The sequence below is a fragment of the Glycine soja genome, chromosome 3, assembly GCF_004193775.1.
Source record: "Glycine soja cultivar W05 chromosome 3, ASM419377v2, whole genome shotgun sequence".
NCBI classification, from domain to species: domain Eukaryota; kingdom Viridiplantae; phylum Streptophyta; class Magnoliopsida; order Fabales; family Fabaceae; genus Glycine; species Glycine soja.
The window spans coordinates 42,215,116-42,230,784 of NC_041004.1; the positions used below are offsets into that span (position 1 = coordinate 42,215,116).

A 15,669-nucleotide genomic window follows, 5' to 3' on the forward strand; every position below is an offset into this window, starting at 1 on the left:
CCTGTTATGTACGCGTAAGATTGTTTAATTAAGTTAAAAGAAGTCAAATTATCACTAGATTTTTAATTTTAATGATATTATTACACTCGATTTTTTAAATAAAATTTTAAATTTACATTTTATAGACAAAAAACATAATAAAATAACACAAAAAAATTCGATAAATATTAGTCATGTTTGAATGCATCATTTTAAATGATATCGTGATTAACAAAAAAGGTCAACTTTTTTGTTTTAAGCAATGCCAAATTCCCAATGAGTGGTTATTATTTTAATTATTAATTAAAAAATAAAATGAACTGATTCGTGCTGATTTCACAGTCAAATGAGAAATGAAAAGCAATAAAAAAAATATTTAAAAGAAATGATGAGAAGAGGTGTTTGCAGTTAAAAGAAATGATGAGAAGGCAATTTTGCAGTCAAATGAGAAATGAAAAGCTGTAAAGAAGCAGGTTTTCGGTTTTCCCAAGGAAAAATTGAATCATCCTGTTAATCATGCTGCTCTCCATACTTACTTTTGTATTATTACTGATTGTTATTGTGACTCTAGATTCCAGAATCTTAAAATTACAAATCACAAATCACATTACCAGAACCACAAGTCTTATTTATATATAGACACTTTTATATTTAAGTATGCACATGAAAGTATTAAACTACTTTATCAAGTATTTTGACCCTTTGATATATATTATTATCCTAAATATTTATTCTTATATAATAAATTTTAATATTTTGAGATAGAGTCCGAACTTTAATTTAAGAAAGTCGAAAACAAAGAAATATATTAGACAGGAAAAAAATTAAATAGATAGATATTTTTTTATATATTTTAGGGTCCATGGAATAAATTTATTATAATCTAAATAAATTTCAAAAAAAATGGGAATGATCATGACCACACTAGGTCACCCCTCCCTCTTTTTCTATGAGTACTCACTTTAGGGAGTGAGATTCTCACTCTTTTAAATAATTCACTTTTAGATTATTTTATTCTTTTATAGTAATTTTCATATACAACTAATGAGATTGACTTTATAGGATTTTACTCTTTTATAGTAATTTTCATATACAACTAATGAGATTGACTTGTCATAAATTAGGTATTGTAGCGTAGAACATATTTTTTTAATGCCTAAACATGAGACAAACGCATATTATATCTTTATCCACTTGACCAATGATGTAATTACTACCTTTAAAATATTAATCAATTCACAAACCTCAGATTTTTTTTTTATCAATTCACAAACCTTAAATAAATTGATAAACTAATAACAAACCACCTAAATCAAAAGTAAAGTGGTGTTAGAGACTAATCTAAATTCTTGCTTAATGTCTAATGATAGTTCAGCTGATTACATAGGAAAATAACATGTCTGAAAATCTTCAAATATAGAAACCAACCGATCAATCATTTTTTTCCTATGTTAAGGAACAGTACTAAAACCCTTTGACAAAAGCGAACAGAATCAGGACATGAGGATTATATGAGCAATCATGTGAGCATAAAGAAAATATAGTATTCAAAAAGTTTTTTTTTTTTTTACCTTTAGTCATTAGCCCAATAGTTGGTGAAGGCGAGAACAGGATAATATTGCTAACAAAAATAAGTTGATTATTGGGAATTGCTACCAAAAATAAGTTGATTATTGGGATTCCCTATTTGTGTCCCCAACCACACAAAGGGAGGAAAGAGAAAATTTTAATTAGAACATTCTTTGGATTTCTTGTTTGAAACAAATATACAGGAATGACACTGAAACTTTTCTCATAGCTATTGGTTGTAAATAAATTTATTTATTTCCTAAAAAATTCAATTTGTTGATTTTTATAAAAAAATACTTATATTTGTGATTGAATTATAATATAAAATTATTTTACATGTTAGTGTATGATCATTAAATTTTTATTATAAATGCAATCATAAAAATATCTATTAAAAATCACTAAACATTGTAATATATACAACTCATCTTGTTTTTAGAAATTGCACATCCTAAGTTATTTTGATTATCATCGTGCAATTTTATTTTATTTTTATCAAAATCACTTTTAAAACAAAGGCAAATACTAAAATGGAAAGATTTTTTTATTTTTCTTTTTTAGAATATTGATTAGCAAGATCCTAAAATCAAAAGTGTCCAACCATAAATGTTATAACAAGATCATTTTTTATTAAAATCAAGTTAATTTAAAATCTAAGTTACATTATTTATTATTTTTTTATTTTAATCAAAAACTCTAATCCAAATTTACACTAAGTGATGGGCATGGCCCAAGGCTAACAAAACAACAGCACCGTTAAGCTAGGCGTATGGAGTAATGGAAGGTGGGCCATTGGGCTTAGCACAATAATGGAGCCACCGGACAAGTAGGATAACTTGTAAAGTATGCTTGGATGAGATAATTTAAAATTATAAAGAATTTTAAATTATGAGATTTTTAAATGTTTCAATTTAAATTCCTTTATTTTTAAAATTTTGTATTTGGATATAACCTCTCTCTTCAACAATCATAGAATTACCACCAAATGACAGTTTCAGATTTCAAACCAAAAACCAAACCCAAATTCTCCTCTCTCCCTTAAGCTCAACCTCTTCCTCTTCAGAAAAAGCTTTAAATTGTATCCTACACCAGAAAACTCTCCATCTCCCTTATCCCGCACACACCACCATAACCACTGTAACCACAATGGCGGAAGAGTCCAAAAACAATCCACCACCGCCGGAACCTCCAATCCCCTCCAGACCGGATGTCGTGAAGGAAACTGCAGCTCCAACTTCAGCAACGACGTCACAACCAAGTGTCGAGATCGTTGCTCCTTTGGTGCTAGCTCGGAAGCAGAAGCGTCGTCCGAGTGTTCGCCTGGGGGAGATCGGCGACCAACACACCTTCGTGCACGGCCATGACTCGCACACGTGCCGCTCGCGCATGTCGCCATGAAGCTGGCGGACTTCGAAGGAATCTTCCAGAACCTCGAAGGCGCGCTCCGTGACGAACCTCGCGAACCAGAGAGAGAAGAGAGAATTGTTACAAAATTTCCAAATTCACTCCTTGAAGATAAAATTTGAAATTCCATTATTTCAACTAACAAAAATCTTTTTTAAAATTCTAAAATTTTAAATTCATTTTACTAAAATATCCAAACAATTACTTTTACTAAAAAAGAATTTAATTTCCTATAAAAAATATATATTGCCTATTAAATTAACCTATCCAAATACAATTGTAAGATTTTTATAGTTTGAATTCAGATGCAGTATAATGAACTTATGTTAATCACTATTTTAAAAAATGAAATTTATATGTTTTTTATGAAATCAAGAAGAATAATTATTTTATAAAATTAAATTAGCATAAAAACACATACACCTTATCTTTTCACAAACAATAACAACTAGTCCGAGAATTCCAAGAGGGTATATTAAAGCATTTCCTATAAGGATACATTTGTAACAAGGTTAAACATTAAGTCCTTATCTGTTTAATAAAGTATTGGGTATGCTTACCAAGGACATACACAAGATTATACCTAATTATATATATATTTTTTACAAATGATATAATTTTATTGAAGAATCAAGTGAAATAATTAACTTTATACTTAAGATTTGAATATAAACTTTGGAAATAAAAGGTTTTTGTTAAAGTAAGAATAATATTGGGTATATAGATTGTACATTTAGCAAGAGACAAAAAGAATATGACTTTAAAGTAAAATAAGAGAAGATGTGATATTACAAGTTTCTAATTTTAAATATTAAAATTAAATATATCATGTTATCTTTAACAATATAATGACAGTAGTTCGATACTTTGATTTGATGTCTTCACTTTCCTTAAGTCTTCACATCTTAACTACATTAATTAATCTCATTCTCCCCATTTCATAATTAAAAATTTACTCTTCAACTGTGCATTCCTAATTTTTATTTAACCCCATCCATTTCTTTCTTTTATTTATATTTTATTTTAAAAAAAAAAGTGTAAATAAACACAAAGTGTTTCTCTTTCCCCTAATCACTCACAAGTTCCTTTATCAGTTAGATTTGATATACTTTTAAAAGCACTAATAAATCGATTAGACACATGCATGGGAACAACTTAGATTTATAAATTTCGAATGAGAACAAATGTAGTATGATATCACATGGGTGTGCTGGGAAACCTAACTTAATTACGGCGAAAGGGATGGTTTTTGGGTTTGTCTTTAAAGCCAAGGTACACACAACTTAGAGAGAGTTGGAAAGCAACCCAACTTGATCCCCTCTCTAGAAGAAACAAGAACCAGATAAACTCCAAATTAAGGGCTTTTACATCGTCTCAAGCGGTTGGAGCTTTATAATTTGAGTTTTTCTGGTTACTAATGTGTGATCACATTGTTGTACACACCCATCAAAATCCAAATAATGGATATGTATGTATCAGCATCAGCAAGCAAATATATCTAACTACCGACTTTATAGTAAAAGTTATGGGAAAATAATATGAGGATGGTCCTTTAGAGTCTCCCTCCTCCCATACAAGGTTGGTTGCTTCTTCATAGTCATAGTCACAATCATACTACATTAATGAAATGGCAATAAAGCAATTATGAAATAGACACCAGTCTTTTCTAGGATTCTTTGCCCCTTCTTCAAATCGTCTAACTTCCATGAAAAAATCTGAAAAAACAAAAAGGAACACAAGGTGTAATAGTATCTTGAATTATTGCTTCCTATGTTACTCGCTTCAAAAAATGTTTTTTTATTTCTCCACTATTTAACTTGAGTTTTTTCAAAAAAATAAAATAAAATTTACGTATTCTTTTACAGAAAACAATCTTACTCAATCGGATAAGATTGACAAAATTTTTCCTCGGATGAAAAACAGGACTAATTAATTTCTAGTTGGTGAATTTAAAACTGGAAGCCTTAGATTTCTATTAGATGAACCATTATTTTTACGGTGACCAATCAATACTATATTTTGAAATTTAGTTTTATTTAATTTCTGAATAAATAATTCAGAGCAGTTTGTTTAAATTAATATTGTAAAATAAATAATAGTATAAAATAGACAACATTTGTTAACGATGTTTTTTTGGAAGAAAATTAACATGGTGTGCCAGTGAAGTGTGAAGGACGCCTTGCTGTTCTGAGACATGTGTCAAAAAGCTTCTCATTTCAATATTGCAGTGCCGTTTTGCAATTTGCAAGCTCCCATCCAACTTGAATTTTTGTTTTAGGTTGTAAAACATATTTTAAAAATTAATTTTCAAAAAGTATTAGTAAGGAAAAAATATGTCGATTAGAAAAAAAATATTAATAACAGAAAACTAAAACTAAAATTAAAACAACTAAAAAATGATTTATTTTTTTTTTACTTTTTAGAAATAAAAAATATTAATTTTCAAAAATCACTCTTATTGAATAAGTTTTTTTTATATTTTTATATACGAAATAACTCCCATAAAAAGAAAAAAAAGATATTAAACTATTTAAAAAAATTAAATAACTCCAATACTTGATTTATAAGACAAATGATCTATTTGATTATTTATCTTATTTATTTGATTTAATTTGATCATTTATCTTTTGAAAAAATTATTTTAATCCTTTATTTTTTTAAAATAGGTTCAAAATAGTTATTTTGTCCATCAAAAATTGACATTGTTAATAATTATAAACATTGATGGTTAAAATTGCTAAAAAAAAATGTGTTTATAATTTCCCTCGCTCTACTTCTATCTGCGTAGACCCAAAACTCAAAATCTTCCCTCAAATTCCTAATCCTAGAACCCTAACTATTTCCTAGTATTAGTATTATACCTCGACGTGGTGGAGTGGCAACCACGGCACCCTATGAAGGGGTCCAAGGTCCAAGAAGGAATTGAAGCCCATATCAAAATGCGAGAAAGCACCAACACACTCTGTGCCCACATCCTCAAAGTCAACAGTGGTTGCAACCTCTTTGAAAATGTTCTCATCTGCGTTCGCTAGTACGGTATCTGTATCCTCAACAATAGTAGAATGGCCACAAATGTGAGTTTGCGAAAACTAGCGTCAGCGAGCACGATGGCCACTCTTCATGGCAAGTTCGAGATACTATCCATAACAGGACCATTCCTTCCTTCGTCGGCACCGTTGAAGGCTATGTGTCTCAAAATATAACATCGTGATCACTACCACCATCGACCTTCTCCACACCCCTACCTCAATTTCTTCCATTTGTCATCAACAAAGGCTAGAAGCATGACGTTCTCCTCATTTTCGCTGATTTGTTCTTGTTTCATTGTTTGAGGTTTATTTGTTAGGTTTAATAATTTGATTTTGGGTTCTAGGGGCTTTGAATGTGTGGATCATGTTTTGGGATTTTTTTAACTTTTGTTTTCAAACTATCAGTTTTTTGTGGATTTGTTAAAGGGTATATATGTGCACTTTTTCTTATAGTTTCTTGATAATTTCAAATGCTAAACTTGAGTTGTTGTAGTTGTCATTAAGTTCGTTGTATTTTGGAAATGAGAAATAATTTGATTTTGAGTTTCTAATAGATAACATGTGGTGGGTCATAAAGCTTTGAGATTTAACAGAAACAAGAAATACTATAAAATTGTATGTCTGCACAGGAAGAAGAAGAAAGAGGAGGAAGTTGAAGAAAAAAAAAATTATATTTTGTGATGATTTTTAACGAATAATATTTTTATTTCATTAACAGTATTAATTTTAGATAAACGAAAGGATTATTTTGAATCAATTTACAAGATAAAAGATCAAAATGAACTTTCTAAAGATAAAGGATGAGATTGAACAAAAAATAAGATAAAGGACCAAATAAATTATTTGGTTTTATCTACATAAATAATTTTTGTTATTTTTGTACAAGTACTTGTTAGCGTTAAATTGGAAATTTTCACCAAACATTGTGAGCTTGGATTGCAGGCTGAGTTAATTCTTAGGACAGAAAATAGTAGAAAAAACCTGCAAATTCAACTGATGATTGCAGGGATAGAGTTAATTCTTACTTCTTAGGACACACATAGTAAAAGTAAACCGGCAAAATTTCTGACCTCTGCTGGAGTAGAAATAATCAAATTACCAAACTCTGATTATTGCTATTGGCTTAAAAGTAAGGATGCGTATGGATTTCAGAAGAAAAAGTGACATTTCATTGTCCACATTCCCTATCCTCCACAAACTAACGTGGTTTCAATACAAGGAAGAAAAAAAAAAAACAATACCTCAATAAGTTTTTTTTTTTTTTTTAAGTTTACGCCAATAAATAAGTCAGTGACATTTAATTGTACTAATCTCATTTAGAAAACAAACATGTTTACTAAATTACTTTTAGATAAATAAAGAACTTTTAGAGATAGTCCCGTCTAATAAGTTTTTGAGAGGAGCCATTAAATAAGTTAAAATTACTTTAAATGTGCTTATACATGAAGCCTATAATAAGCCTTTTTTTATCTTTTGCTTATTCAGACCTTACTCTAGTTTTTTTTTAAGTTATAAGGTTAACAGATTTTGGAGTACAAGAAGCTGAAGCTAAAAACCTTTTACTTGAGAAGTTGAAGACGCTTATAATGAGGCACTCAAAGCCAAGAATGGGAAAACCGTGATTGTTAGGGAGGCTACATTGATCTAGAGCTTAGTGCAGTTTTGAGACCCAATAAAATGCTCGCGTGATCTACTCAGTAATAAGTGGATATTTTTAACTGCACACAAGTCCTACTTTACCTTGTAATTTTAAATTGTAAGAATGTCATTAATGTTGTAGTGCCACGACTTTCTACACCTGGTATAGCTACTTTCCATGAAGGATACTGGGATACAATGCAAACAAAGGAAAATTTAAAGGAACCGATTTCGCGGGACTCGCTACTAATTCTGACGAGGAGGCATAGTTGCCTCTAAACTGTAGACGAGATTTGCATTTTTAAGTCTACAAAAAACACTTGGCATGCTGCTTTCCATCGATTATTCAAATAAAGGAAATCATGTTGAAGGACGGCTAGGTCTAGAGCAATTATGTTGTTGCCATTGAAGGAAGGGACTCTCACAACCATGTTCAAGTTCAAAGGTCTGGTAGTCTAAACAATGTCCTAAAAAAAAATTGCTGAATTTTGTCAACCGTAACTGTCATGCCATTTATCATTGATTCAGACTGTTTCTTTCAAAACAACGACTCCTAATGTACATGCTGAAAGTGATGTTGCTACTTTTCTAACAAGAATTGAAACATATAGAGCTGCAGAACAGGATAAATTTCTTTAGTCTCCCAAGATTTCTCAAGTACTTACCGCATGTTTGCTCATACGTCTAGAGGAACATTCAGCATGAAATTTTGCATCTCCACAGAAGCTTTCTGCGTTTTTTAGTCATTTGACATAACTTTCCACATTCAAACATATTTCTAAACACACTATAAATCCTGGTTAGTTTTTTCATGTTCCTCTAATGAAAGCCTCTTCTCTAGTTTCATGCTTGCTGATGTTGTTACTCATTTTGTGTAAATGTGTTTACTCATTATAGGGTGATCAAGGCAGCTGAGGATGGGAAAACAGTTGAGTATGATTACCTTCCACACTTGTCTTGGAAACCCTAAGGGGACAACATCCATGAGACAGTGGTATTTGGAGATAATAATCAAGAATCACCAAGGCCTAAGCTAGGGACATTAGAATAATAAATATGGGAAAGTTGTTGGGACCTTTTTAGAGAGTGGAACTCTTGTGGAGAACAAGGCTATTACGAAAGTTGCAAGAGAATAATCCCAGTGAACGTAAACACGAGAATAATTCCTTCCTATATATAGCGCAAAAGATTTCCAAGTCAAATCCTATTTTCTAGACAAGATTTTGTTTTACTGGTGACAGCACAAAACTAAGGAAAAAACTTGATCCCAAATTTTAATCGCATAACCTAATTCCAGCGGCTAGACAACACTGCATTCTATAAAAATAATCTATCTACTAAATACCAACGAAAAACTAAATGAAGGATAGAGTATATAACAGTAAATCAGGGAAGAAAGTTCAATAAGTAATCAATATTAAACCGAAATCTTTCAACCACACAATTCATTGGCTTTGAATAGTACTACTTTAACCAAAAATAAAAATGACAAAACTAAGGAACTCTAATTCGACAATATGTTCCGAACAAAGGTTTAAAAACCCTAACAATTAATCAAAGAGACTGAATCCCATATCCTGCATCACAAACAAACAGAAAACGAAACAATCAGATACTTCTCAAAACAAACCAAGCCATTGCGGTACATAACATAACATAACCTAATTAGAAAAGTAAAAAAAAGCGGCATTGACATATTTGTGTTGAATCCAAATCTAACAAAGTACAACTATTAAATAGAGTTAAAAAGAATTAGATTGAAAAAAAACTTACGTCATCCGATTCCTCCTTCTCTTCAACCTTTTCCTCCTTCTTCGATTCGGCGGCAGCCGGTGCAGCAGGGCCACCGCCGGGAGCGGCAGCAACGGCAACGGCGGCGCCACCGCCAGAAGGCACGGAGGCCAGCTTTTCCCTACCGGAGGCGATAAGCTCCACAATGTCTTTGCCCTTAACTTCAGACAAGAAGTTGCTGATGTTGTCATCGTTCGCGTCAGCTCCAACTGAACATCGAATATTCAAAGCCAAATCAAATCATATATAAAATTTAAATTCGCGCCGTTGAACAAATAAGTCGCTAAAATTAAATCTTAAAAAAATAACGAAAAGGAAAAACAAAAGTGTACCGGAGCCAAGGATGTCCCTCAAGTCATCGGCGGAAGGGGCTGCGTTGCCTCCCAAAACGGCGAGCAAGTAGGCGGCGATGACCTTCATTTTGCGCCGGAATGTTAATATGTGGCAGAACTGAGAGTGAAGGGAAGGTGAAGGCGAAGGAAGATAGGTTATGAATTCTGTGATTTCATAAATAGGGTTTAGGGCTCCCTTCGGCTCAATGATCGGGTTCTAGGGTTTTGATTTTTTTACCCATGGGCTATGTATTACATTTGATCCAACAAATGTTTTGGGTCACAAACAGGCTGCCTCGGGTGTTGCTACTTGCACTCTGCAATTGCGCAATTTTCTCATTTTCCGTAAGTCTCATAGGAATTAGCCAATTTATATGAGGCTTATGGGTTAGCCCGTAAGTTTTTTTTTTTAATTTTTTGTAAAAATATATTTTACGAATTATTTTAAAAATTAATGGCTCAAACAGAAGTTGAACCTGTGACTTTCGTGTTATTAACATAACATTCTAACCAACTGAGTTAATAAATATAAAATAAATAATATTGCTATATATATTACTAAAATTTATAATGTATATTTAATGCGCAAGTAAATTTAAATAATAAATTTTGTGACAATTAATTTTGATATAATAATTAATATATTTACATATATAAATTGTAAATAAAAATCATACGTTTATTAACATAAATCTACTAATGTATTTTTGACTTTATTATAATTGATTTTGATCTAATAATATATTTTTTTACATATATAAATTTTAAATAAAAATCATAAGTTTCATAAAAATTTATATATATAAACATATTAATTATTATATCAAAATTAATTGTCATAAAATTTATTATTTAAATTTATATGCGCATTAAATATACATTAAAAAATTTAATATTATATATAACAACATTATTTATTTTATAACATAATTATCATATTAGTTAAGTTGGTTAAAACTCATGCTAATAACGTCACTTTACCTTTTCTGTAGAGTTATTATCCCATTCCTATTATTGTTATTCACCACCCATGTGGGTACTGTATATTTTTTCTTTATCATTTGAATGGCTATAAAACGAAGTGTCCCTTGTCCAGCTTGCTTGTTTGAAAGTCTAGAAGAACATCATATCCACTAATTAAGGCAGTGAGTGGGGCACTCTTTTGATGATGACTCTCACATTATGAACACGACACGGACACACGTAAACACTTGACCAAATATAGAATGCAGTATGAATGTCTTGTTGCTGTCAGACACTTGACACAGACGAGTGGGACATGACAAGGGACGTGTTTCATAGCTCACACACTAATTGAGTTAGCGAACTACTGTGATCAAGATATAAATCACACCTACCAGTGATTTGTTTTTGTCACTAGTCTCTTCCATGGAAGTTGAAACTCACTCCCTCTCCCCCACCTTTGAATTAATCCACCTTCTCTCCCAATCCACCACCGACACCTACTTCCCTCCCAATAATGCCGCCAACCAACCTTCTCTCGGCCACGCCACCGCCGTGCTCAAGCTGCAAAAGGTCTACCGTACCCGCCTTGCAGGTTGGCCGACTCCGCCGTTGTTGCCGAGGAGGTATGTTCCGCATACAGACACACACACACATATATATATATTTCCTCCATCAACCGTTACTACTACTAGAAATTATTATATGGTTGGAGATCACATGTCTTCACATGTCACATAATCAAAATTTCAGTTTATAAATAAAACTCTACTATAAAAATAGATCGTGTGTCACGTAAAGATACACGTGAATTTATGATAGTCAGGAAGGTAGATAATTATATTTCTCCTTTATATTACTTCCTCGTGTAGTGATTATTTTAATTAATATATATTACTTGAAGGTGGCAAGCCATAGACTATGTAAGGCTAAACCACAGCACCATCTCGTTCTTTAATTTGCCGGAAACTGCTGCGTCGTGCTGGAGTCGGGTTAAATTGAACGCTGCCAAGGTATATATATATATCGCATATCGATTCTGTCTTGTAGTTTAGCTAATAATTAATTTTGGTACAACAAATAGCTAAAGTCCAAATACTTTATGTTATGTTGTTGCGGGTCTTATGCTTTTGGCTTCGATTATTTGCGCAGGTGGGTAAAGGTTTGTCCAAGGATGCCATTGCACAAAAGTGTTGGCTTTCCAGCATTGGATCGAAGCTGTGAGTGTGTTATTATTACTATTATCATATCATTATTGACCTGTTAGTTTATTTTTTGATTTAAATATTTTTCTGTGCTTATTCTAGATTGATCCACGACATCGCTATGGACATAACTTACAATACTACTATAAAGAATGGTGTAAAGCAAATGCTGGTCAGCCGTTTTTTTTTTTATTGGTAAGATTATTTTACTTGATTGAAACTGAAAGAAAGGTTGTCACTGTTTCTAACCTTGGGTTAAGATTTAACCGGGTTTGTTGTGATTTGAGTTGGCAAATGAAGCAATCATTCAGGAACCCGTGTCTGTTCTATAGTTGGTCGTGTGTTTTTGTGTGTACAGATTTTTCACCTGCGTATGTTGTTTCAGTACAATAAGTTGAACTGTCTGGTCCATTTCTTCGTAATTAGAAGCTTTATACGGACAAACGTCATAAACTAGAAATTTCTAAACTCCTAATGGCGTTGTTATTTGATGTTTTCATTGTGGGAACAGGGAAATCTTGTTGTTATCATACACTTGTGCGGATCAGCATCTAATTAATCACCTCAAGTTTCTCCATACCATATACTATCACTAATTATGCTTTTGTATTCAAATATGATTTATCATTTACAAATTATTTGTATGGAATTGAAAAATTGAAATGGATATTTATATCTAGTTTACTATCACACGGCTTATATCATAGTGGCGTTAAGGTGTTGAGTATGATGGAAAGGGGGAGAAACAGAGGACATAGTTTGGTTTGTGTCACTGAAATTTTTTATTTCTTTTCCTGCAGGTTGGATTTAGGAAATAGGAAGAATCTCTTGATCATGAACAATGCTCTCGATCAAAGCTTCAAAAACAATGCATTAAGTATCTGGGACCTGTATGTGCATCTCTGATTTGGTTGTGTGTGAATATATATCTATATATATATATATACATATATATATATATATATATATATATATATATATATATATTTGAGGTTGTTTGACATGTTCTTATTTTATATTGTTTGTTCTACTGGTTCTTATTTTCTTAAATTAGCAAGAGAGAGAACAATATGAATACATTGTGCGTGAGGGCAAAATTATCAACAAGCAATATGGAGATTTGTTTCATACAAATGAAGATTCTGAAGATGCAAAATGGATATTTGTAATGAGCACCTCTAAGAAACTTTATGCTGGCAAGGTAACAATTCAAGCGCAGTTACTTTTTAAAGTTACTTATTTTCTTTAAAGACAATTACCATGTCTTTCTTGTACCACTAATACATTGCATTAACCTTCTAGAAAAAGAAGGGATTATTTCATCATTCTAGTTTTTTGGCTGGAGGAACTACATTAGCTGCTGGAAGGCTGGTGGCAGAGAATGGAATTCTTAAGGTGAATTAATTTCATAGGTTGCATGATTAAACTATTGTGCTAATGGAACTTCTTATGATATTTGCCTGCTAGCTTTTATAGTGACAAGGAAATAGTGGATTGCAAATGTGACAAGTCCAATTTATGTGAATTGCAAATGTCTGATTATCAATGGCACAATGACTTTGATTTTTCCGTCTATCTCGGCTTATAGTGGACACTACCGGCCAACGGATGACACTCTAGACAGTTTCTTATCATATCTCAAGGAAAATGGCGTCAAGCTTGATGAAGTTGAGGTAATTGATCTGCATTGGGTTATTTTCTGTACAAGTAAATTGCAGTAATTATAGATTTTGTCAAAATGTCTTCAATACGTACCTTGATCATTTAGCATTTTCTGTAGTTGATTTGGGTTATATTATATCATAGTATTTTTTGTTATTATAGATAATGTTTATGGTCATGATTATGCAGGGCTTAAACACTTAATACTTGAAGTGAAGACTAGGTGCAATCACTTATATATTTTAATAACTCTGATTCATGGTTTCAGTTGCACAAGGCAAATGAGGACTCTGATATATATGAGGAGAGCAATGTTATTGAAAAACAGCAACCTCTGAAGTGTCAAGCATTGGTAAAATGTATGTGCCTGAAATATCTGAGGGAGCTACCAATACTCGATCCTCAGTTGAGGAGGATCCTCAATCTGAATCTGTTACTTATTCAAGGACTTTATCAGGTGGTCTTCAGAGTCCGAGAGCTGTGGTGCCTAAGACTGCAATATTGCAAAGAATCAATTCCAAGAAGGCTTCGAAGTCCTATCAGTTAGGGCACCAACTTTCGCTTAAATGGTCAACAGGAGCTGGACCTAGAATTGGGTGTGTGGCAGATTACCCTATAGAACTTAGAACACAAGCCTACCCCTTCTTCATACATGCGAATGGGCGGCCTTGTATTGCCTTCTCCTTATCCATCCTCTAGTAACATTAATGAGACTTGTATTAATTGATTTAGAGTTGGCATTGATTAAGGAATTAAAAAGAAAAAAGTTTTTATTGTGAATAAAAAACTTTAAAAAAGTCAAAGCATAATATAATTTTGTGTATTTTAATAATTTTTTTAATTTTATAGTCAATATCTTAAAAACACTGGTTAATATTTATCATTTATTTATATGTAATAAACTTGTTAAACTCTTTTTCTCGATGTTGCTTTAGGTTTTAAAAGTCAAGCTTAAAGGTACTTTAGAAATTAATATTGAAAAATAATTATTCTTTATATCATCTTAACTTCCTTTCTTTTAGGACTTGATGTTTGTTAACTCGTTAGCAAGTATATCAATTTGTCACAAGTAGTAAACTTATAATGAAAGTGTAAGTCTTGAGTCCACATGAACTTTATATGTATTTGAGTTGTATACTCAATTTGTAAATAAGAGATAAGAATTTGTGATAAAGATAAAAAGAAAGAAATAATTTGAAATTAAAAAGAGTAACAAAATAAGCAAGAGTAACGGCAAAATATAATTTCATAATTTAAATATGCTGGGGCCTAGCATGCTTAACTACCCTTGATGTAATATTAATGTTTTCTCTATTAAATGCTTTCCCAATTTCCACTCATATTTATCACTCAACCCTAATCTCTCACGATGAAGAGCTTAATTTATATATTATCTCCCCAAAATCCCTTTGCAAAGATTTAATAGTAAATCGTATTAAGCATGAAGATTTGTACAGAGACAAAACAAAGTCATTTTATTCCTAACAATGAATTGTTTAGATGTCATTTTCCAGTTCTTTCGAAAGTACCATTTCTCAATGTATAACTCCTAAAACTGATGCATGGATGATCATACCATATAATAAAGATGAAGAGAAAAAAAAAAGCAATAGAAACATAAATTACATTTAATAGATAATAAGAACAATTCCATTATAAGGGTGTTGGCCTGTCAGGATCCCAACCATGAGGTTTAACCTCTCATAGTCATGAGAGACTTTACATATCAGGGGCTAATGTGGATGAAAGAAGGAGCTTGATGACTAATAGAAAAGAAGAGAGGAATGACTAAAGAAGGAGGGTTTCTCTTAAGGGATAGACTAAGACTTTGGATAGCTCTGAAACTCGGTGTGTCTTTTTCTTCTGCTTCCTCCTTCTTATATAGGTTTCAGGTAGCTTACTTTTCATGCTTAGCACGGGTTTTCGCGCTAAGCGCGTCTTTGGACTTTGCTGTAAGCTTTTTTCGCGCTAAGCCTAGAGTGCACGCTGAACAAACTGTCTAATTCTTTCAACTTTGTTTCAAAGCTTTTTTTTTTTTCAATTTTTCCTCTAAAGCACTTGAAATCTTCTTTTTTTAACTTCTGTTAATAAAAAATT

The 15,669-nt window shown here is 31.9% G+C and overlaps 1 protein-coding gene and 1 pseudogene across 1 annotated transcript; one reads left to right on the forward strand and one right to left on the reverse strand.

Moving 5' to 3' along the window:
• Nucleotides 1-8,995: 8,995 nt before the first annotated feature.
• Nucleotides 8,996-9,926, reverse strand: LOC114407183 (60S acidic ribosomal protein P2-4-like). Its single transcript, XM_028370190.1, has 3 exons — nucleotides 9,743-9,926; nucleotides 9,393-9,619; nucleotides 8,996-9,196 (listed from the first exon to the last, which is right to left on the reverse strand). The coding sequence occupies exons 1-3, from the start codon at nucleotides 9,828-9,830 to the stop codon at nucleotides 9,170-9,172; spliced, it is 342 nt and encodes a 113-aa protein (XP_028225991.1). The 5' UTR covers nucleotides 9,831-9,926; the 3' UTR covers nucleotides 8,996-9,169.
• Nucleotides 9,927-11,036: 1,110 nt separating this feature from the next.
• On the forward strand, nucleotides 11,037-14,386 carry LOC114407184 (annotated as a pseudogene).
• Nucleotides 14,387-15,669: the final 1,283 nt, after the last annotated feature.